This window comes from Syngnathus acus, chromosome 2 (assembly GCF_901709675.1).
Source record: "Syngnathus acus chromosome 2, fSynAcu1.2, whole genome shotgun sequence".
In the NCBI taxonomy this organism is placed as follows: Eukaryota; Metazoa; Chordata; class Actinopteri; order Syngnathiformes; family Syngnathidae; genus Syngnathus; species Syngnathus acus.
The window spans coordinates 10,272,273-10,296,097 of NC_051088.1; the positions used below are offsets into that span (position 1 = coordinate 10,272,273).

General features: G+C 40.1%; 1 protein-coding gene across 1 annotated transcript in view; it reads left to right on the forward strand.

Annotated features, from left to right (window-relative positions):
- The window catches only part of sema3bl (sema domain, immunoglobulin domain (Ig), short basic domain, secreted, (semaphorin) 3bl), a 36,969-nt gene extending 14,097 nt beyond the window's left edge, over nt 1-22,872 (forward strand). The window contains exons 3-16 of the mRNA XM_037275127.1: nt 2,301-2,363; nt 5,817-5,936; nt 10,651-10,741; nt 12,492-12,608; nt 13,591-13,733; nt 15,018-15,132; nt 15,229-15,298; nt 15,388-15,532; nt 17,669-17,900; nt 17,998-18,089; nt 18,209-18,250; nt 18,387-18,612; nt 18,692-18,822; nt 19,852-22,872. Of these exons, the coding sequence (XP_037131022.1) occupies nt 2,301-2,363; nt 5,817-5,936; nt 10,651-10,741; nt 12,492-12,608; nt 13,591-13,733; nt 15,018-15,132; nt 15,229-15,298; nt 15,388-15,532; nt 17,669-17,900; nt 17,998-18,089; nt 18,209-18,250; nt 18,387-18,612; nt 18,692-18,822; nt 19,852-20,355 (2,091 nt within the window). The 3' untranslated portion in view covers nt 20,356-22,872. The remainder of the gene's footprint in view (nt 1-2,300; nt 2,364-5,816; nt 5,937-10,650; nt 10,742-12,491; nt 12,609-13,590; nt 13,734-15,017; nt 15,133-15,228; nt 15,299-15,387; nt 15,533-17,668; nt 17,901-17,997; nt 18,090-18,208; nt 18,251-18,386; nt 18,613-18,691; nt 18,823-19,851) is intronic.
- The last annotated feature ends 953 nt before the right edge of the window (nt 22,873-23,825 follow it).

The window sequence follows — 23,825 nt, forward strand, 5'->3', positions numbered from 1 at the left end:
GAGTTGAACTTAAACGTTTAACTTTCTGCAGCTTTTTTCACTTAACTTCCAGTTGGCTGTACACTAAAAATCTGAAAGAGTCGGTCAACGAGGAAGAGAAAGTATTCCTGTATCTACTTCTGTTGGCCAGCGGAAGAAGGGACATTTTAACAAAAAGAGACAGAAAATGGGACCACTGCAGTCAAGTGGAGACTGTGGCTGATAGTAAGCGTCTAAAGCACAGAAGTCAAACTCCAGTCCATTTTTTTTTTTTGCACAAATTGATTTCTTGCACACTGGTTTATTTTGTTAAAATTCCGGTTTGTTTAAGTATCTGGCACAAGAACAAAGCGTGTGGCTCTTAATGGTTTTGGCTCACAGGGATGCTTTGCTTGCCAGATATCAGACAAGGTTGAAAAGAGTGAAAGGATGTGTTTGTGACTGTCCTGCACTTTGCATCTGTTTTAAGCTCTCCACAGATTAAACACAAGGTCAGCGATCAAAGGACGACAACTTTTGACTGTTGTCTGAGGGTGGATTCAAAGTTAAAGAGACATTGTGGTGACATTTTGAGAGTTAAACAGGAAGGAATTTGGATGACTAGTGTAGGTCAGCCATGGTTCTCGCAGGGTGGAGATTTTGGACAACTGGCCTAATATTGCAGTGCAGCAACAAGCCAAGGAAACCTCGCCAAAGCGGAAATACCCCAAGTCAAGTTTATAGACTCGTTCCAAATTCGAATGCCATGATTTTATTTCTATTTCTAAAAGAATCAGATAATTGCATGACCCACTTTTGGTCACAACTAGGACATGCCAACAAATACAGTCGGTTTAGAAATTATTTAGAAAAACTGAATAATTACAGTGGGATGCTGGCAGAGCTCCAATTTATTCAACTCAAGAATCAAATTATCCTGAAGCAATAATAGAATGACACATAATGAGCAATACAACTTATGAACAAAAAATGGTTTTCTCGCATTTTATATACGTACTAGTGAGCTCAATCGACTAAATATTACAGTAGCCAGGCAGATTGTATTGTTGAGCAATAGTGGTAGCTGGTAATGTGCACTTTCTTCACTGACACACACACTGAAACTGCACTTTTATATGTGACATCTGACCTAATAATGATCCCAGTGTGGTATTTAAAAAACTTATTTGCCTCCCTAATAAATCCATGCGGGTGCACTCGCACTGCCCGTACACGCATGAAACACAATCGTCTTTGCCATGCACTGTTTGTTTTCCTCCCTACTTCCTTATGCGTCTGTTCGACAAAAACAAAGCCGGTTACAAAAACTCTGGTGGTTTGCGAGAAACTGCAGGATTTCACAGCTCACTGAAAGTCAATATTGAGTCAGCTTTCATCTGCAGGGAAATCTGAAATGTCTTTTATCATCGTCAGAAAGCATTATGGGGACCAGTTCAAGCATTTCGTGTCCAAATGTTACATGATGCTTTCAAAGTCACATTGTTGTGGCTTTGGGTTTTCCCTAATTAAGCACTGTTTGGAAAAAAATAAATAAAAGTTCTAAAGCTCCACATGTGCAGGATTATTAGAGCTCCAATGTTTTATTCACACAGATGATGTGCTTCATGTTCAGTGGAAGCGTGAGTAAATATGTCACAATCAAAACAAGCATGAGGCACCATATCGTTCTGCTATCATTTATCGTTCAGCAAAAATCGATTTTGAAAAAACCTCGAGAAATAAATCATTTGTGTGCATTTGCAGAGTGTTTTGTGAACTAATTACAGAGATCACTGAGCATGTTTCATCTCCTTTTGCATGGAACTAAGCAGTCATTCTGGTTGCTGCTGTCCAAAATTGGGAACCTCTTTGTATTTTGAATAAAGTGATGTAGCCAGCTAGCTTTCACACATAGTCATCTTGAAATGAATTTTTTTGGGGGTAAATTTGGTTATATAGTATGTTATTTCTGGACACAAGGTATGCGAAATTAGTCAAAAGCTTGCCCAAAACAGAATGAGATTCTGTGGTTTATGTGGTGTTCCATTTCATTATTGTTGGTATTCTACAATTTGTATGCAAAATGTCTTCTCCAAGTTTCTGAGTTTCAATTCAGCAGAACCACCACTTTGGCAACATATCATTAATACTTGATTTCAAATTAGGGCTCCAATATACCAAATCCCTGCATGGTACTGTATATACTCTATGCCACAAAAATGAAGACATGAAGGAATAGAAAAATATCTATTCTAGTCTTATGGACATTGATACTCTGGTATTTGTATTTTATGTCCAAAGTCAACTTAACCAATAAAAACCTCTGTCTTTGGCTCTCCCAGATCTATTGGCCTCCATTACCTGGCAACCGAGAAGACTGCATTCAAAGAGGGAAAGAGCCACAGGTAAGTCATTAACGTGTCATGACTGCGTACATGTTGGAAGCTAACGATGTAGACATTTGCCATGAGGCTTTGGAAAGAAACACTCTCTGCTCAGTGGCGAATAAATTGATTGATTAATTGAGTAGGTTTATCACAATTAATTACCAATACATTTTATTTTTTTTAATGCCGCTTTCAACAGACCTACACACACTCAAAAAGACACACATGAGCGTCATAAGAACACTGAGACTTTTTGGGTCCCACTTTGCACTCACTACATGACATCCACCAGCCACCGCCATCTGGAACATGTTTGAAGTGTGTGTTTGCATGTGCGTGTGTGTTTGTGCGTTTGCAAGTGACTGTGGACATGTGCGTTGTGTTTGAAGTGGCAGGCGTGTCTTGTGTGTCGCACATCAGTTTTATTTGGTATTTCCTCTGAGCGTTTGGTCACTGCGTGAAAGCTCCTGTAATGTGTTTCGTGATTGGGAGAAGCAATATATTAGTAGTTGGCCTGGTAAAGTTGTGGTATTTATTTAGAATATTTTATAATTCTGCCTTTTTGAAAACATTTATTTTTAACCCTGAGGGGGTATATTTTCAAGCCTTGCTATGGGGAAAATGTTTCCAAATATGAGCGAATTGGATGTCGAGTTGCTTCCAAAAATAGCGGTTCCGCTGTCTGAACCTTTAGCACAAATTCCTACTAAATTCTCAAGAGAACATACTGTGTGTCAAAGACGTCCATACATGTTGTTATGTGAGATGTTTGACTGCACAGATGGCTTCTCGCATTCCCTTATGTCTCCTTGCTTTCTTTTTTTCTGATTTTTTTTTTTGTCAAAGCAGATGGATGACTGCCTCTTTTCACCGAAGCAAAAGACAGCAAGTACCCTAAGTAGTCTCTGACACACCTTCAATCTCATTTGTTTGCCGTCTGCATGTGTTGAACACAACTTGACTTTGACGAAAAGGGAAACGGGTGGGTAAGGTTAGAGGTCTTCACATTGTTTCTCTGTGAGAAACGCATACCTCACTGACATATAGACATTGTTTAGTTTCAATCATTCTGTTGAGAAAAACAAAAACATGACATGGCGAAAAGACAAATAAAGTAAGGGATGGGGGGTGGTCTGTGTTATCGTCAATAGACAAGGAACTCCGTCAGCAGCCTTTTATAGACAATCGTCCGCTCCATAAACACTTTAATATTCTCCCACTTTAGAGTCACAGCCTCTTGACCTTCATATTCATCAATTACAGCTGAAACAAACAAGTGTCATCAACGGGGTAATGACTGAGGACAATGTTTGGTTATCCAACCACGCCTAGCCTTTGACCACCTGTAGGCACAAATGCTGGCATGGCAGCTTTGACCTTTGACCTTATGTGTACGACACTAAACCTTTTATTCAAAACCTTGTCCAAAAGTAGATGGGTAGTCATCCTAATTAAGGCTATAATCAGTAACTATTGTTACATAGCGTCATAGTATTACAACACATAATAGAGTTTAAAGTTTTGTTTTGCCTACAAAGTCAAAGTGGAAATGTTGAATCTGTGAACTACTCTGGCGTGACACCCATTGTGAACTTTACTTTCTTCGGTAGACTTAAAAACTCTTCCACTTCATTTGGTGTCATTACTAAAATGGTTTCACTGGAGGAGGATTTGAAGCAGAGATTGCAGCTGGCAAGTTCATGCAGCTCTGTGGAAGTGCTTCCATATTTGTCTTTGATCGTATTCATCCATTACAACCGTTTGACTGTCATGTGGTGTGTGTGTGCTCTTGACTTATGTCAGTCTGTAGTAGGGGAAAACCACAGACCTGGGACTTCAAATGATATGTGCTTATATTAAGTTAAGTTGGTCTTGACAGCCCTCCTGCTAACTGCTAACAGCTGTTAGCAACAATACACAGCCAGGAATACTCGATTTCAACATTTGGAATGATTTTAATATATCGGTGCATTGTATGAAGCGCCCACTCTGATTTCTCAGTTTTTTGTTTTTTTTCATTATAGGTGTTTATGTTTTATACGTTTATATGTTTATGCATAAGGAATAAAAAATGTTGTCTGTTAATAAACCTTTAGAAACCTGAAATTGGTCTACTACAATCATGTGGACCAACAAACGTACACTAATTGCTTTTGTTACGAGTTCAACCGAGATGAAGATGTGCGCTCTTCTGAGTGCCATTGTAATTAGTGCATAATTCTTAAAGTCACCTGAAAAAAAATTCCACAAATGATGTGTAACTTGTGGCATCCAGATCATGTTTCTGAAATCTAAAGAGCACATTTTTCCATAAATACTGTTTCTTTCTTCCATATGGGACACACATGTCCCCATTACCTCTGACTTCAGTTTTATTTCTCAATTACTACATCATTTTGGAAGAAGCTCTGGATCTGTCGTCTAGTGTCAAATAAAGTTGTACTGGAAAAATACTTGCAGTACACATGGTTTAGTAAAGCTTCTTTGATTATGTAAAAACAATAACAAAAGAATATCCTCAGATTGTGAAAGCTTTCAAGCTACTGCTGCAATGTAAAAAATACTGAGGAAAAAGAAATCTTTTTAACTTTCTTTATGGCCTCAATAAAACTCACCCAGATATAGAAAACCGCAATACCCGCAGTGTATAGAGCTCAGGCATATTTCTTTATTGTCAACATTTCATTCCACTGTGGGCCACACAGAGCTCAGTTCCTTTTGTAGGATTAGTTTTGTCTATGTCTCGAAAGGATCTTGTTTAAGGAGAGAACAGAAGCTTAGCCATCTCTCTTGATTTAACCCTTCCCCTGGACTGGTGAATAAATCACAATTACAAATGGTAACTGATCGGCAAAGTAGAATTGCTTAAGACCTAATGAGGGGAAAAAAATTCTTGCAAGTACAAAATTTGCCATCGACTCAAATTTAAAATAAAAATAGTTGCAAGAAAAAAATAGCCACTCCTACTCTCGGGCTCCCCCATCATTGTAAAGTTTAATTTTCAAAACTTGTTGACAGCTCCGATCTGCCCTATAAAATCACGTCTTGATAAAAGAAGACAGTTAAGAGTTGCACTCTTAAATCATTTGAGTAAAAAATAACTCAATTTGGGTTGAGAGAGAGTTGCCACTGATGTTTAAAATTCTAAAATCTAAAAGTGGTTTAAAATGCCAGAGTGTCTCCAGGGCTAAAATCCACGGCTGAGCGGAGTTTTTCATATCCCATCCAATAAAACGTCTTCATTGGGCCTCCTTACCAACATGTGGGATCAATAAGAATTGTCATGAAATAACGTTGTTCCCTTGGTGACCCTGAAATTCATTTTATCTCCATTTGAAGGACATCTACCATTTCACTCTATGTTTTGATGGATGCAATATTATACTGTACGTGAGCAATGTGTGTGAGTGAGAAAGCAGATTTCAGCACCAGAAATACAGAAACTCTCAGTTGTGTTTCTGTATTTTGCAGACCGAGTGTGCCAACTTTGTGCGCCTCCTGCAGCCATACAACCGCACTCACCTCTTGGCCTGCGGCACTGGAGCATTTCATCCCATGTGCAGTTTCATCTATGTGGGCCACAGAGGAGAGGTAAGAAATGTGTGAAATCTAAACCGTCTACTGTATCCACAACATCACACGAAGCCTATTATTGCTGGAATGAATAGCGAGCTACCAAAAGGATAATCGATGAAGGTAAGCTTTTGTAGATGAATAATAAATGTCAAGTTAACCTCAATTTGTGTACTTAGTAGGCCAATATTAATGTAATATAATATTACTACCAAATGCTTTTTCCCATTGGAAATAAAATCTGTTCAAGGATCTTCCTGTCGGCAAAAACCTTAACACTGTGCAGACAATGTTGTAACTGTTTAAGTGTAAAAATAAGTTAACCATTGTAAAAAATAAAACCAATAAAACTAGCTAACGAATGATAACGTGTATGGTAATGCTGGAGTCTTATTATTTGCAAGATCATCTTTTCATGTTGCTCTCTTCCCCTTAAATGAAGCAAAAACAAACTGCCAAAGGTAATACTTTGTTTGCCAAACTGAGCTCTCCTGCTCACTCTTGGTGGTGATTTGAACTTCAAAGCAAATGTTAAAGTTTTGAGAAGAGCACCAGTTTTTCCGTTCCTTTCTGTATATGTATTTTGGCTAATAATCCAGCTTGATGCAAATCTGGGCAGCGTCTCCCTCTCAAAGTCAAACTAAAGACAAAAATGGATGAATGAGAGCACTTAAGACAGTTGTAGACCTATATGACAGCCCAATGTGACCCAGCGGGAGGCAGTTAGAGTGGGCAGAGTGGAAAGTGGCTAAAGATCCACAAAGAGGAAAAGAAAAAACATTGCGGTGGGAAAGTGCCCAACTTTTAGTTGTGTGTGGATTTAGTTGTTACCCTCAATGTGTGTGTTCTGCCTGGCGCCGTGTATTTGGCATCACTCTCAATATGTCATCGCCACTGCATCCAAGCACTATGTCACCTCCGGGAGCCATTCAAATCCTCCGCCTCCTCCGCTTTCAATAAAGTCAAATCTATTGTTAAGTGTTGCCAAACCTATGCTCAGACGCTGACGCACAGAGGGCCATGTTGGGCCAGCCCCACATTAGCTTCTAACATCACTAACTTGGCCATGCCCCTTCGAGGCACTTGATATTAAGGATATGCCCAATGTAGTTGAAATCAATTTGTCCTTTCAACTCTTTGGAAACTGTGATGGAATTCCAAATTTACTGTTGATTTTTTAAGCTTGTGTTTGGCAAAAATTGCCCACAAATGTGCTCTCTTGTGCAAATGGCGTGCACACAGTTTTTGTTTGCTCTGAAGCACGCTTGAAATGAGCAGTTAAGCTCAGCATCAGGTAGTCGGTCCGAACACACCCTCCCATGGGGAGTGGCTGCGTTTATTTAACCAGTCGTTAACTGGCGTAGAATACACACCAGATTGTTTGCCTGACCTCTGGAGAGAACTGAGGCTAGTAGCAGTCCAACTGGACTCTGGGTGGGATGAACTTTAGCCCCCGAGTCGTTTCATCTCTGTACGGGTCAGACTTACATGTACTGATTGTGTCTTTCTCATGGCATCGTTCTCTTTGCGGTGGCCCGAGGTCGCACTCTTTCGACGTTGAAACACTGTTATGATGTTAGCTTGTCAGCTAGATTCGAGTGAGAGATTTTGGGCTGGTTTAACCATGACTGCATTGTAGTTCTTTGTAGGTATGTTTATTGCTTTTCAAAGATAATAATTAGAGCAATAAACCTGTCTGAAGTCCTGAAGATAGACGATAGTGATACGGTGTCCCGAGCAATGTCATTTATGTGAAAATAAACAATTCCTGGAAAATAAAACAGAGATAAGAACACATGCATGCACATTCTAAATAAAGTTTTGTGTTTACTGTATCTTGTGTATTGTAAATATCCATAGTCTACATTGACTCTGTCTTGATTTTGTCAGGTCAAAAATCTACCTCACTGTTTCCCTTTCAAATTTTTTAAACATTGCTTTTGAAAAAAAGTCTGTAGTCTGTCTTTCATTCCAAAAGACGGCAATGTTTGTACAAGCATTGAAAGATTAAATTAGAAAAGAGCTTCCAGCGCTTTTGCAAAGAGTGTAAGTTAAGAAGGCAGACAGTGCGCCATTGTTTGACTGGGCAGTCAAACACATCCCAACGTCACTGTCGTGATGCATACAATCCAAATGTTTGACTTTTACAGAAATAATTTTTTTCAATCAGGTGTAGTGGATTTGACATAGTTTCCCTTCAGGGCAACAGACGACTACCTCCATAATGTGCGTAAAGTGTGTGTGTGTGTGTGTGTGTGTGTGTGTGTGTGTGTGTGCGTGTGTGTGTGTGTGTGTGTGTGTGTGTGTGTGTGTGTGTGTGTGTGTGTGTCAGCAATCACTTGTTTAAATGATACTGGTGGTCCCTGATATGCTGTGCTTGGCAAAGAAGAAAATAGCACTGCTTTTTAGCTCGTCAGCACTCGAGTGTGTTTGTCTTGGCGGTGTTTGCCCAAACGGAATCAGCTGCACCATTTCTCTGCATGACAGTACTATGAAATGCCCCCCCGACACACACACCACTAATAATTTTGTGGGGAACCTGAGAATAGATTTTGTGAGGAAAGAAATTGGAGTTGGGGTTTTTAAGTCACCCCGTGCTTGTGTGGGTTTTCTCTGTGTGCGCCAAATTCCTCTCACTTGTCAAAAACCATGCAAGTTAATTGAGGGTGGAGCTAAAACACAGTTGAATGCTTGATGGATAGAGTGTGGAACAGGGAATGGAAGGACCCCAAATGTTTGTTGTCTTTCATTGGCGCCCTTTGTTTACTTTCTGATCTTTTTGTTGAACTCATTCATTCACACGTTCCACTGCGTTGCTACGCAGTGATGTCACGTTATTTACATAGTTGCCGCAGCTGCCACCATCCCGCCTCCACAATTTGCGCTGTAAACACCAGCCAGATCACGATTTGTTCTTCAAAATCGTACCGTGATGGACTAAATTGGTAGAAATGTGGCTATATGACACATTCCAGAAAACTGAAGTAAGCACCACCGACTTAGGAAACGTGATTTGTAATGCTGCTACAAGAGGGCAAATTTAGTGTACTCAAACTTTGCCAAGATGACATCATCTGTTGTCACCCAACAATGGTGCAGCCGACAGTGAATGTAGCGTGAATCTGAGGGCTGTTCCCGTATAAACTAAATGTGTTTGAATGGGTAAATTTCCCATTATTCTTATAAAGCAGACTTGAATGTCATCATGCGCCCTGTGATTACTCTTCAGGGTGGAAGACTCACCCTTCCCTTCACAATAGTCCATTGTCTGTTCAATAAACGGAGGGCGAGACACTCACAGTTCATTTGGAGGACACCTCAATTAATAACGTGGCCTTGTATCAAACATGAGGGCTGCTCCTATATCCTTTCACCATCCTTCTTGGGGGACATGAATGCATTGGACTCAAAATAAGTGACACACAGGCAGCGCAGACAACAATGTCGATGACAGTTTGGAATTTGACCAAATCTATTGAGGAAGACGTGCTACCAAAGATGCACAAAACATAAGGGGTTTAACCTTCAGCATGCATTAGCATCAAAGGATTGTTTTGCTTTGTGGCTATTTTGGGTAGTAAGAAAACCATGAGGCAAGAAGGACAGGATGTTTTATGATATGAAGTAAACAGAAAGATTCCAGCTTTACCATACACATGGCAAAGTCACAAGCTTTAACGCTTTAACAGTGGTTAAGAGTAATTTACACGCCTGTGAAGAATATTTGAATTTAAATACAACTAACTGCATCTTGTCATCATCTCTCATCACTGAGGTTTTGTAATGTGACGGTCTGACCCGTAAAATGGATTTGTGTTTGTTATTTCCATTCATACAAAATGTTTTCAAATTGGGAAATCAATTTATATTCTGGAATGCATTGTGTTTGACCTTCAAGGTTTTACTGTACCTACTTTCCAAATTCTTCCCAAAAAAAATCTAGGCAACGTCAAGTAGCATTGTTGTCTTGTAAACCCAATTACGCTCTACTTCTAGTAACTGCAAATCCCCAAAAATGTGAGCAGTTTGATGCTTTGTATGACATTTTACTGTGGAATAACTTCTTGTGCATCTAAAGAAAGTGTAGCATCTTAAATGATGAATATTTTAGAAATATACAGCTTGTTCAGTCACGGTTAAGTTATAATGCTAGAAACTTAATAGACAACAAACCTAATGGACATATTTATTAGATAAAAAAAAAAAAGCATATTGACAGAATATTAATGGGCCTGACGCAATCGTCTTTTACATACATTATCAACTGTTTTTTTTGGTTGGGGCTGTATTTATTTATTTTCTTCTTCTATGACCTTGTTCACTCCTCAGTAAAAAGTTGAGCTCAGGGCGGATCTTCATTGGGAAATGGGTGGGAAACTTATCTGAACTCTGGCTGCTCCACGGATCCCACACTTCCTTATTTCTCAGACGGCATCTTCATTCTCAGACAGAAAGACAAGAGTTCAGAGGAGGGGCAGAAAGACCCAAAAGAGTGGATACAAATAAAAGTCTGTTTGTGTGCACATAGGAACACAAAGGAAAAAGAATATATTCTTCTCAAGAGGTTAGGTCTGATCAACGGCTTTGTTTCCATGGACACCAATAAGCTAGCCATTGAGTTTTGCTAAATAAAACCTACTGTACACTATACATATGTGTAGTGCATAATGTGTCATGATAAAAGTACAAATCATAACTGACCAATTCAACTTTGTGTTTGTATCTCCCGCAGCATGTCTTCACCATGGACCCTAAAAATGTGGAGAATGGACGAGGCAGGGTCCCACATGACCCCAGCCTTCCTTTTGCTAGCACGTTCAGTGGTATGTTGATGTTCTTTCTTACAAATGACCAATACAGGCGGACCATTGTACTCTATATATATAGTAGTACTGATAGAAGGCCCATCAGTCCGTCAGCGATAGACTCTCGTTTTGCTGGTAAATGATGACTCACAGAAAACTTAGATAAACCGACGGACGCAGCTCTGACAGAAGCGGGTTTTAGTCCGTCACCGAAATTGTCGCTAACCGGGTCTGTACTGAATGACCTTCTCAGTTCGTCAGTGTTTCGCTGTTGACTGACGGAAACAAAGGTCACGTGTGTTTGTTTGGGGGAGGAGGGGCTCTTTGTCCTACAAAATAACACATTAAAAAAAGCATGATGGGAAAGCCTGCCCAGATCCTAAAGTTATTGTCAGTCCGCTAAGTAGTATTATACAGGAAGTGGTGTGAATAGGTTTCTTAAATAGTAGCACCAAAAGGAAGTGCAGTGTTAGCATTCTCATATTTGATGATGAATGAGTAAGAAAATAACTATTTATTTGTAAGAACCTTTGGAGAATGAGGTCCATTGTTACACAAAGATGTAGTTTTTTTTAGTGCGAGTGGTGGAGGAAAGCTTACTCAGCACTTAAGTGCATTGGACATGCTCTTGCAGTCTGGGATCCTTTTACATTTGTGAGTATGGTGAGTCTGTCTTCTCTTTGAGCTGCATGTGGGCGAAGACAGGGTAAACACATTTCCAGGTTGTCTGAGATTTAATAGGGCAATGTTGTCTGTAGTTATATGCTTGATTATATAAAATTGGATTCATCTTTTTGGCCCTATATTACTTGTAGTCGAGATTCTGCTTTGTAAATTAAGCCCAGGTAGTGGATTTCTCTGGAGGGTACTCCCTCGTTGTTGTTTTTTTTCCTCAGCCCCAGTATGATTCTCCAATCATTAGCCTTTGACCCATATGTCTTTTAGAAATCCAAGCATCAACCTGTTGGCCTCTGGCGGGCCAGCTTCCAATCCTTGGTAGTCTGTTTGCATTTAGCTGACAAATTCATAGTGTACTTTTTCTTGAGCTGAGCTGTGCTAAGAACATGGGTCCAATTTTAAAGTTTTGAAAATGATCTCTTTACAGTGCAAGAGAAGCCTTACACCTTTGCGTCTGTAATCATTCCCTAATCTTTTTAAATAAAATTTCAAAAACAAAGAAAGGCTCCTGACAAGATTGCAATTCCTGCGAATCTACAGTTTTATATCAGATTTGAAATATTGTAGGCTACCATTGTACCTTAAACATTGAAAGGTTTTCATTTTGGCCATTTTTCCTCAAAAGTTTTTAAATAGAATTTGTTAAGGAATGAATTTGTAATTGACTGTAGAGCAAACTGAAGGAGTTTCTAAGGCCATTTTGTTTTCACTTCTGGATTTTCATTTTCTGGTGATGTGATGACCCACAAACAGAGCTGTTTCTCACGCTGTGTTGCTAAACGCTTCCAATCCTCTGGACATGACTGCTTAGGATATTTTCTGTATTTTATTTCTTTTTTCCCCCAAGGGTTGTGTAAAGTGAGTCTGGCTCTAGGTCTCAGTAGAGGATGCACTCCAAAAAGTATGCTATAGGGCGGGATTTTGAGTATCGGATCTGCTGAGTTTCCTTTTTCCTTCCATGGCTCTATGTCATAAGCCTGGACCACAATGTTTAGTGTCACCAACAATTTCCTTATTGCAGTAGACTTCTTCCTCTCGACTGACTTTTTGCTTTGGTTTCACGCGCTCCCCTCCTTCCCCCTCTGTGTAGGTGGGGAGTTATTTACAGGACTGACAGCGGATTTCTTAGGAAGAGACTCTGTGATCTTCAGAAGTATGGGAGGTCGCTCCACCATGAGGACCGAGACTGACCATAAAATCCTTCATGGTAATGTTTTATCAGTCTGTCTTATTGCAGCGAGGCAAAACTCAGGCTTCCAACAAGACTTAAAAATTCATCAAATTGGGTACTGGTGTTAAACCCGAGGCCCAGGGGGCAGATTTGGCCTTCCTGTTCATTTTATGTGGGCCGCCAAGTGAAATCATAACCGTCCACTTCATGATTCTAAAAATAAAAATGCAATTTTTCTTTACCTTTATTATCCTTGAGATGTTGCCGGCATTATTTCAATACTAATCAAAAGAACAGAAAAATAATTGAACATAAAACATTTTTTTACTGACTTCTGATTTCAAAACATATTATTCATCAGTTTAGTGTGATAATATGAGGCTTATATTTTTGGGGGGTTCACGCGAACACAGTCATATTGGCCATTCAAAGAAAACCTGGACTATATTGTGCCCGCCGACAAAAATGTATGACATCCCTGACTGTGAAATAAATGAGTAAACATGTCCAATTACAATGAACAATTGGATTATACGGCATTTGATAGACATTTTAGTTTTCATTTTGTTTAATTTCTCAGCTATATGGATTATAAATGATTAATGGAAAAATAGTTCTGGAGTTTGATCATTCAATATATGAAAGAAGAATCCAAAATCCTGCAAGCCATTCACAAACAAACGATTGGACAAAATATTACGATAAATGCAGTACACACTATACAAATATTAGTTATTTCCTTCATTGTTAAATGAATATTTCATTTGTTGGTGGACAAATTTACTTGAAACTAAATTGGAGCAAGAAGAAAGTCGTTTTTACACCTGTTGAATACCCGTAGAATATAACCTCCTTTGTAAAGGCTAACAGGGTTTATTACTTGTAATTTTAGTAGTCCTATTTATTTTCACAAATCTCAAAGAAACATAGTAGTGATGGTGCATCCCTAAAATTTACACCCCCACTTTCATGGCCGTCATTTTAACAACCATCTTCTTGTTTTTAACCCTTTCCAAAGACCCCAAGTTTGTGGCAGCGCACCTCATTCCAGACAACGACGACAGAGACGATGACAAAGTGTATTTCTTCTTCACCGAGAAGGCCACCGAAGCCGGAGACAGAGAGGAGGCTATTCACACGCGTGTTGGACGAGTGTGTGCGGTGAGTACTTTGACTACAAAACACACATGAAGTATAGTCACTGATGGTGGAGTACTTCAGTTGCCTGAGGAGTGCTTTGACTGATTGACAGACAGTCAAAGGCAACAGGGAATAGCAGTATGGAAGAATACACTTTTCTCACTTTATATTTCTGTGTTGCCTTGTACAAAATTGACCCGATTTGTTTTTTAATGGGAATTTGTTTTTGTCGACTCTTTCCCACATAAATTAAACGAAATCGACCATCTGCCTTGTGGAATCAGGGTAAAGTAAAGAAGACCCGGTGGTCAGGTGTATGAAGCCGGATACATCGAGCCCTTAGGAACTAAACATCTGCAAAGGAAGTGATTTTTGAATTGTAAACTCCAAGCCAAGATCTCTCTTTTTTTTTTTTTTTTTTTTCCTGGTCGATCCCTTATGGGCCTCAAATTTCAAATGTTAGCCAAAACTTCCCTTGTGATATATCGTGTAGTTTCACGCTCATGCAAGAGCACAGCCATAGAAACAGACACACGATGATCAAGAGAACTCTAGAGAGAACCCCAAACCCACTTGTGAGCTTTCAGATGTTGACATTTCCCTAAAGGAATATAAAAACCTTTAAAATATTTACAACAAAATGAAGCCGTTCTCCTTCCAAAGTACACACAGCTGTGACATTTCACATCCACAATCTCAATACGCTCTGCGTGATCTTTTACATTCTTTCAAGCTACGTGCAGCGCACACAAATATATCGGTATGCAAACCAGAATAAATGAAAATATACTCACACAGTGACAGCAATACCTTGGAGACTGGGCAAGAAGAAAGACGTAACCCTTTGAGTCCATAGAAATGCTCTAAAAGACTTTAAATTGGATTTAAAAGCATTGACACTGCAGCATAGGAGCTAAATTCTGATACACCGTGTCCGCTTTGAACTCCAAGTCTCAGTCCCACCCTCGATTGATTTATCAGTGGTAAAGCATCTTTTCCTCACTGACGGTCTTCTGCTCCTTTGGCAGCCATTGCTTTTTATGCCGACTTAGATCCAAGGAAATGACCATGTACCTGCAGCGTGGTGATCATCACATGCCTGCACTCTTCTTGATATTAAACGAGTGGAAAACTCTAGCCCACTCTTGTAATAACAGTAATAACTTGCTCTCTGATCTAGACTAGTTGAGTCTTGTCAGGGTTCATGAAGTCTTTTCTCCCCCCTGTAAAACTGTTGAAGCTTCACAAATTCAATTGTGTTTTAACATTTCATATCTTTTGTGTCTGTTTTGTTGTTCATGGCAGAATGACGTTGGAGGTCAGAGGGTGCTGGTGAATAAGTGGAGCACCTTTATCAAAGCCAGACTGGTTTGCTCTGTCCCGGGACCTCATGGCATCGATACGCACTTCAACCAATTGGGTGAGACAAACTTAACCTAACAATTGACCGACCGACAAACTGAACGACCTAATTGAATCCATCCTTAACTTTGTACCTTTCTTTCAACTCAAACAGAGGATGTTTTCTTGCTAAGGACCAAGGATGAGAGGAACCCAGATATTTATGCAATCTTTAGCACTATCAGGTACATTACGTTTACTAAAACATTTCAAGTTTTCTACGCTAAGAGTAAACAGTTTTCTCTGACTCAGTTTCTCCGCCTCTCCTCGCCAGTAATGTATTCCAGGGTTTTGCTGTGTGCGTTTATCGCATGGCTGACATCAGAGAGGCCTTTAACGGACCATTTGCTCATAAAGAAGGTCCAGATTACCAGTGGGGTGCCTACGAAGGCCGTGTCCCTTATCCCAGACCGGGCGTGGTAAGTAGCTCAAGTCACATTGTTTTGAATAAAAGTGCTAACAAAACATGCCAAATTTGCTTCTTTCTAGATGATAGAATAATTGAAATGGCTCAGTATTGTTTGACCCATTTGAGCACCTGCATGTCCCACTTTCACTAAAGAATGTAAATACAAGAAGCGATTAGTGTTGGAAGCCTGGATGTGTAATTAAGTATTGAATAATTGCTGCAATAATCAATTTCCTTCTGCAAATTTACTGGAATTGTTACTCTCAACACATTTCGCAATTGACATGTTACGTTTAGCTCTTGTGTAAGCATATCAGTTGTACATACGAGAGCCACTGTAGTGAAGTGAGAAGTGCTGACTGGGTGTCGGGTGGTTATGCAACAGTGCAAATGAGGTGTAGAAAAGTTTGATATTGGTAAAATAAACTTATATTGGTGCAGCTGTGATCACGTTGTACACTCCAGATGCTGTCAACCACATCATTGTAATTTCAACTCCAACACATAAACATACCTACTTGTAATCACATGGCACATGTTCCACCTCATTTGCCAAGTGAGTTGGAACTGGTTCTACATTGAAGGACTATGAATTATAAAACACAGCTGCAGATACCCCAGTGGATTCACTTTTCAGATTAACAAAGTGTCGAAGGACTAAAGAGTTGAAGACGGGAAGCTCAGTTGTACACAAAAATCTTGTGAAATTGCACCAGAGCCACATTTGACAATTTGGCATTTAGCCAATCAAGCAAAGCAGGCTATTGTCATCGTACAGAAAATCTGATTTTTCAGTGTTACAGTGGGGTTGCTTCTTTTGAATTTGTCAAACTAAAATAGTATTCACTTTTAGTGAGAGCATGATGGCTTCACAGCTACAAGGTCCTCCATTTGAATCCCCTCCCTTTCTTGTGTCCCACATTCCAAAAACATGCATGACTGCTTCACTGTAGATTGTCCACAGGTGCATGGCCAAATGTTTTTTCTCGATAGGTGTCATTCAGTGTGTATCTCACCCCTTAGCCAAAATTTGCTGGATCAGCTCACCAGTGACCCTTAACAAGTTAAGCAGTAGACAATTAGTGAATTAATAATTTAAGATAAGATTGTCTCAGACAATATCAAAACGAGGTCAAATGTAGGAAAACAAGGGGGTTATAGTGAAGTGGAGTTACAAATCTTTAATATAAAGTTTAAAAAAAATCCACAAAATTTTAAACTATGAATGAGAAGTACATTCTGACATCAGTTAATTGGTGCCATTTTCTGATCGAGGTAAATGAATAAAAATAAGATTAATATTTAATAAAAGTGCTCTAGAATTATTAGCCATGACAGAAAAAAGCTGTTCAGTTTGACATAATTGGAGAATAATGAAGTTTAACGCTAACCTTCTGTTGAATCAAAGTTGTCTGTGCACCACAGCGTGTTCACTGAAATACTCTAATGCATCCAAGATAAACAGGTTAATCAAAGTTTTCTGGAATGAATACAAACCGAATGTGGGCCGTCTGTTTTTCATTGCTGCTGGCTTTTGACAGCTGAATAAGATATGATGGACGTGCCACAGCCTCAAGCCGCAAAAAAAAAAAAATCAAATGGAGGAGAAGAGTACGTTTTAGAGCTTTGCCAAGGAATAAGCCCATGGAATGTCAGCAATGACGGCTGTTAAAAAAGGCCCTTATTTTTTTGCTGACAAACTGTCTTTTGTTTGCACACATGGAGACTTCATACAATCATTTATCCATTTATTTTCAATCCTGGGTAAAGACTACTAGCACTTATTGGTGCTGACTTAAGGAAAAAGGAAGACTACTGTTGAACTTGGACTGGCCGCCAGTCAATCACAGGACATCAGGGCCAGACAAACGCTCGCATTCATTGTCCGTATTGAATAAAGAATGCTGTTAGATCAGGCGAGTATTAAATTACATAGCGATTCCAACTGGTTTGAGTCTTCTATAAGATTTTGTAACCACACCCAAGCTTTTGTGCCAGGCGCACACGGATGAGCGCCGTTGGCACGGAGGCATGGAAATACTTTTATCTAACAGAAAGAAATCTAAAACAGACCACCGACTCAAAATCAATAAACCACAATGTAAGGTTTGTTAGAGTCATTGTGCCTTTTCATATGTTTGTTCAGTGTCCCAGTAAAATCACCAACCAGCCCGGCAGGGAGTTTGGCAGCACCAAAGACTTCCCCGACTATGTGCTCCAGTTTGCCCGAAGCCATCCTCTGATGTGGCGGCCGGTACAACCCGCCTTACGCCAACCTGTGCTCGCCAAGGCAAACGTTCCTTACAGGCTCAAACACATCGTGGTGGACCGTGTTGAGGCGGAGGACGGGCAGTATGACGTTATGTTCATCAGCACGGGTAAAATGTGTTTTCCAGCTGGTCAGAAATATTTTTGGGATTGAATAAATGAAAAATGAAGCCCAGAACTTAACTGATGTGTTTGTTTCTTTTTAAGACATCGGTACGGTGTTAAAGGTCATCGCCCTTCATGGAGGAAATAGTCTGGAAGCAGAAGAGGTCACATTGGAGGAGCTTCAAGTTTTTAAAGTGTGTTTCATTTCAATTAGTCTTAGTTCTTATCGCTCTATAAAGCCAAATTGGTTCTTAATAAAATGCACTCTAAGCTTTACTTACCTCACGCTGAAGCATTCATGTCATCATTGCAGGTGCCAACTTCAATTACATCAATGGACATATCAGTCAAAAGAGTAAGTTCACATCTGCGTTTCATCACATCCTCTCTTAATGTTGAATTTATTTGGAAACCTCTCAGATTGGATTTCAGAACTAATCCCGTGGTCAAATCATCCCCAACCTTGAAACCCCCTTTTCTCTGCTCATCAGCAAGCCCTCTATGTGGGCTCCCCAGCCGGCGTGGCTCTGGTGAAGCTTCATCGCTGTGAGACGTACGGCAAGGCTTGCGCTGAGTGCTGCCTGGCCAGAGACCCTTACTGCGCCTGGGATGGCTCCTCCTGCGCTCGATACGTCCCCAACAGTAAACGTCGCTTCCGAAGGCAGGACATCAGACACGGAAACCCGGTGCTGCAGTGTTTGGACCAGAATTTTAGCGGTAAATGCAACTTTGACTTTGTCAACACTCCCATATTCCTTCTTTAACAACATTTGCAACTATTTATGCTTGGTATCAGAGGACCTAGAGGAGATGGAGGATCGGGTGGTGTACGGCGCTGAGAACAACAGCACTTTTCTGGAATGTGTTCCTCGCTCCCCGCAAGCTTCTGTCATTTGGCTGGTTCAGCGTGATGACCGCAAGGAAGAGGTGAGATGAATTTTACAGGGTGCTGTTTACTGCCTAGCCATCGGAAAACATATGCGGTCCTCAATCATCCGAGCTATAAACCACAAACAATTGGCCATTTCCTGAATTGGCATTGTTTTGAATCTCTTTGAGGAAAGGATTTCTTCAGGCTTCCGAGGGAATAAATTGGCCCACTATTGCAAATTGAGGAATCAAGATGCTGATACACACCATTTCAGCCTGCTTTGCCGGGGAGGTAAATGTCAGTCCTTCTAGTTAATCTCATATGATGGCAGGAAGGAAGAGGCCCAAGAGGGTAGCAAAGATTTGGGGGGCCATGTAATTTCTGGCACGCGGTTGCCTTTAAATCCGAGATGGGTGTGCAATGTCGCCACGTGCTTGACTCATTCAGCAGTGTTTTGACAGATGGGTGACAGAGAGCAATTATATTTAAAAGCACAATTCTCTTTTAATAAACAATGTCTTGTTTGAGACTATTGACCATATGGCATTAAATTCACTGCAAAGGTGGTGGCACGAGGCATTGCTTAGAACATGATATGGTCACGCCCACAGTGATCATTCAAAGTGAGCGCCTCAGTCAACCGTATGAGGCATTAGCACCCCTCTCAGTTTCAAATAAACACTGGGTACGCTGACAAGGCTGCTGTATTTGTGTTGGCACTGTAGGACAAGTATTGAATATGAGCTTGAGATACATACAGAGGTACAAGAGAGAACGATGAGGTATGAAAGAATAGAACCACAAGAGTGAGATATGGAGGCTGGGAGAATAAAGAAAGGGAATGTTAACAGATTTATTGGTAGATTCTAGTTTGGTCTGGCATGCATTGAAATTTTATTGCAAATTTTGCTCGCACCCTCTTTATCTGTTGCTTATCATCAGAAAAATGGCGTGTGATCGTATGTGAAGACCAGCCATTGATCGTCAAGAACAGGGCCTGAAAAGTTAATCAATGAGGTTACGGGAAACAAACCCAAAATAGTGTAAGAATACATCCCGACTGATGATCTCTCTGCCATACTCAGGTCAAGATGGACGATCGGGTCATGTCCACAGAGCAGGGCCTCCTCTTCCGTCGCCTCCTCAGCCAGGATGCGGGCATCTACATCTGCCGCTCCAGAGAGCATGGCTTCACCCAGACCCTCGCCCGACTCACCCTGGAAGTCCTCCAGGGCGACACCTTAGATGAGTTGATGGTACGGGACAACACTGGCCTCTCTGAGCTACTCAAAGACAGATCGACTGGAGGCTACAAGAACTGGATGCCTTGTAGCTCGTATAACAGGTTGAGCCCGATCGGCCAGTCTCGTATGTGGTTCAAAGATATCATGCAGACGATCGGCCCGTCCAACCTGCCCCACGTGGAGGAGTACTGCGAAAGGATGTGGTGTAATGAGAAGCTGAGGAGGAAGCACAAGAGCATGGTGGAGAAGTATCGGCAGGCCCAGGAGAGCGCCAGGAAGGCCCGCAGCAAGAGTTCTGGTGAGCGGAACCGGACGCCGCGGGATCTTAGTGCACGGAAGGAGTAATGGAGAAAACAGAAGGAGGGGAACTAAAGGAGAAAATAAAGACAATTGGGGACAGGGGGACCAGCTTAGTTGGAGCTCAGTTTGTAAGAAGGTAGGTGGTAGAGTGATAGATGCTTGTTCTGCTTATCACTCCCCAAATATAGATTGGACAAGTTGTCTGCAGGAAGGACCTGGCCGCAACCTAATGATGAGATGGAGACATGTGACAATGTTTCAAATATACATACTTTGATGATGTCTGTAACAAAACTAAGGACTTCAAACTTAGCTCGCATCAGAAGTTAATGATGGACAAAACCCTTTTTTTTTGTACACGGCCTTTGTTAACTGACCAACATCAGACCCATTTCAGCACTCCACATCCTCACTTTGTAGTCCGATTTGTGTTTAGGTTAACCCCCAAACACTGACATCATTAGCTCAGCTAACTAAGACTGAAAGCTACACAGAAACGACATGTTGATGGTTCAACAGATTATGAGCACTTTGCTTTGTTTTTGCTGCTTAGCACTGAACTTGCCATTCAACGGGAGGCGCTAGAACTGGAAATCCTTCACTAATCCATTTACTAAGGCTGGAAGTAATTCACTTCATAATGGAAACAATTTTGTCCAGCTTGTTTGGTTCAGTATGGTACGCAAGGTGGGAGGAGTGTGACATAAGCTTAACACTTTGATGACAGGACAAGTATCTAAAACTAATCAAATGATAAATAATAGTCTACATTGTCTTGCTTTCCATTAGTTTAAATCCATGGATTAAACAAACCTTTGAAATGTCAATTGTGGAATGATCTTAATTGTTTTCAGTCAACATTAGAGATTGTCATAATAATTCCATTTTGTTGAAAACGTTTCCGGAATGTTGATGATTAACAGAACTATTTATGTGTTGTTTCTCTCATGGACAAGTAGACATGACATCATCAGAAATGTCGAGTGTAGCGCCCCTCACATGCTTTCATTGCGATAGTTACAACTTACGTATGTGTCAATGTGTATATATGGAAAATGCGCCAATCTGGAAGCCCTCTCGTTTTATTGTATAACTAAAAGACTCCAAGTGGAAATAGCAAGATAATAATATAAGCATGATGTATTTGAAATTTCTGTCATTCATACAATTTTTCATTTTAAGGCGTATAATTTTTTCACCAACGTACAAGCGCACTAAAGCACGTTTGGCACGCGAATGTTTATTTTTCTTGTCTAGGGGATGGTGAGGCTCACTATTAGACTCCAATTAAGGTGTTTTCTCTGCAAATATTAGTCCGTTGGGGGAAGAAAAAGGCTCCTTGAGAGGAGGATGGTGAAAGATAAAATGCGGTGTTATGAAACGAGCCTAACTGCAAAAAAATGTTTCAGTTAAAAATGTGGCATAATTGTGTGGCAGTTGTTAAATTATATCCCTTGCACCTAAAGCAACAGCCCAACATTACTGATGGTCTATTTGTTTTTCCCCCCTCCTTTGATTAGTCTTTAGCTAGTAGAGCTTTTGAAGTTTGTTATTTTTAAAAGAACAGAATAGTGTTTGTTTTTTTTAACCCTAGCAACCTTTCAAAAATATCTATCGTCATCAATTGAAAAAAATGACTGTCCTAGAAAATGGTTTTGCAGGCTTGTGCATTACAATGCAACAGGTGGTGCTGAAGGGTAGTCAGGCCTTTTAGCCAATCAAAAGCCTGGAAAAGGTCCAAATGGTGAAGAGAGAAAATGTGCAATTAAGTGTGTGAACATACACACTTGACTATACGTAGTGTTAACAAAACAAAGCATAAACAAAAACAAGCCTTTGTGGTCAAATTCACTTTTCACAATTATTTGTGGTCATGTAGAAATTGATACAGTGTATATAATAGAATGCAACTACCACAAATTTGCTGTCCCTAATTATTTGGTGTTACAAGATAGAAGCATGCTCGAGCCGTCTGTAATTTGTGAACACATGCTTGAGAATTGTTAAATGCATATTGTTGTAAGAACTGCTAGCGTGCATTTAGTCAGCACAGTATTTGTGCATGTTCAAAGAGTTACTGCACGCTGTCAGATGTGGTATTAGTGGAGAAAAAAAAAAGTTGAGATCATCCACGATTCTGTTAAGAAATTACACAAAAATAAAATACAATTTACTGCGTTTTTAGCCCATTTTCTCTTAATGGCTTGCTAACTGTCCAACATGAGCATTACTTTATTGAATCAAAAACAAACTGATGATTTTATATGAGTGAATCAACTATAGTGAGCTTTTACTGTTTTGTATGTAAGTGCTATTTGAGGGTTTACTTGCTTTTTAAGCATGTCGTACTTATATGCTATCTATGATTTTCTGTTCACTTATTAGGTGGGACTAGCTCAATAAACTTTATTTGAAATGTTTGGACAAGCGGAACTGTGTACCTCAGTAGCGTAATACACGCAAGCACACTGTTTGTTAATGTTCCAAACTTTTACCTTAAAAGCCACAATGTTGTTGGACACTGTTGAATGACAATAAAGATTTGAATTCTTATTACTTGCATAAAGAGACACATTCATTGATACTGTGGATGGAATCACCAAATCAAAAAACCTAAATTGCATACATATTTCAATGTAGCACCGTATTTATTGTATTTGCAACACCATTTGTACAGTAAAAATCAACCTTTTCACACCGCACGCCTTTATGGACTTTTCTTTGTGCACTGGGGCACTGAAATAATGCTGCAACCAGAAAATGCATTCTACTAGATTGTTCCCACCAAGCTGGAAGCAGAAAATCTTTGAAAATGTCTTGATAATACGAAGAGTTAAGATACAGGGACAACTTGGGGCTTTTGTCCAACTCCTGACTGATTAATGATATGATTAAGCGCTACGTCCCAAGGCTGCTCTCTTAACAGTGAATTACTACAAACTGGACTGAACCGTTTCTATAGATATCTTCAGATAAGGCTTTCCTGACTGGACTGCCCATGTAAGGCTGGGTTCCACTGTTCTATGGTTTTAATCGCTACAAACTCAAGGCTGTGGGAGGAAATCAATTAAGCAGTGCAGCGTTTTATGTTTGACTGTCTAAGATTCAGGAATGCCAAGCCAACCCTCAGGGAGCAGGTCACAGATTAACAGGCTCCACATTGACTAATGATGATTAATCTACCAATGGGGGAAAGCTGAGCAAAGGGGAGACTCTTAAGAGACATTTTACTTCATTGGAAGGCGCCTATTTATCAGGGACTATTTTTCTTGAGGTCAAATGGATCAGTTTCGCTACAGTCTTGTCAATGATCTGGGATCAAGCTACATCTGTAAAATAGTCTTGATGAAATAAAATACGCAGTATCATAACCTGGGAGCACATTGCTAAGGTCATATTTTAACTCACACTTCCCAGCCATCCATTTTGGTCCACATCAGGCCACCAAAGCAAACACCCTATTGAGTTGGCCGTGACTAGAAATTCTTTCCAGGATGATAATTCAAATGTAACTA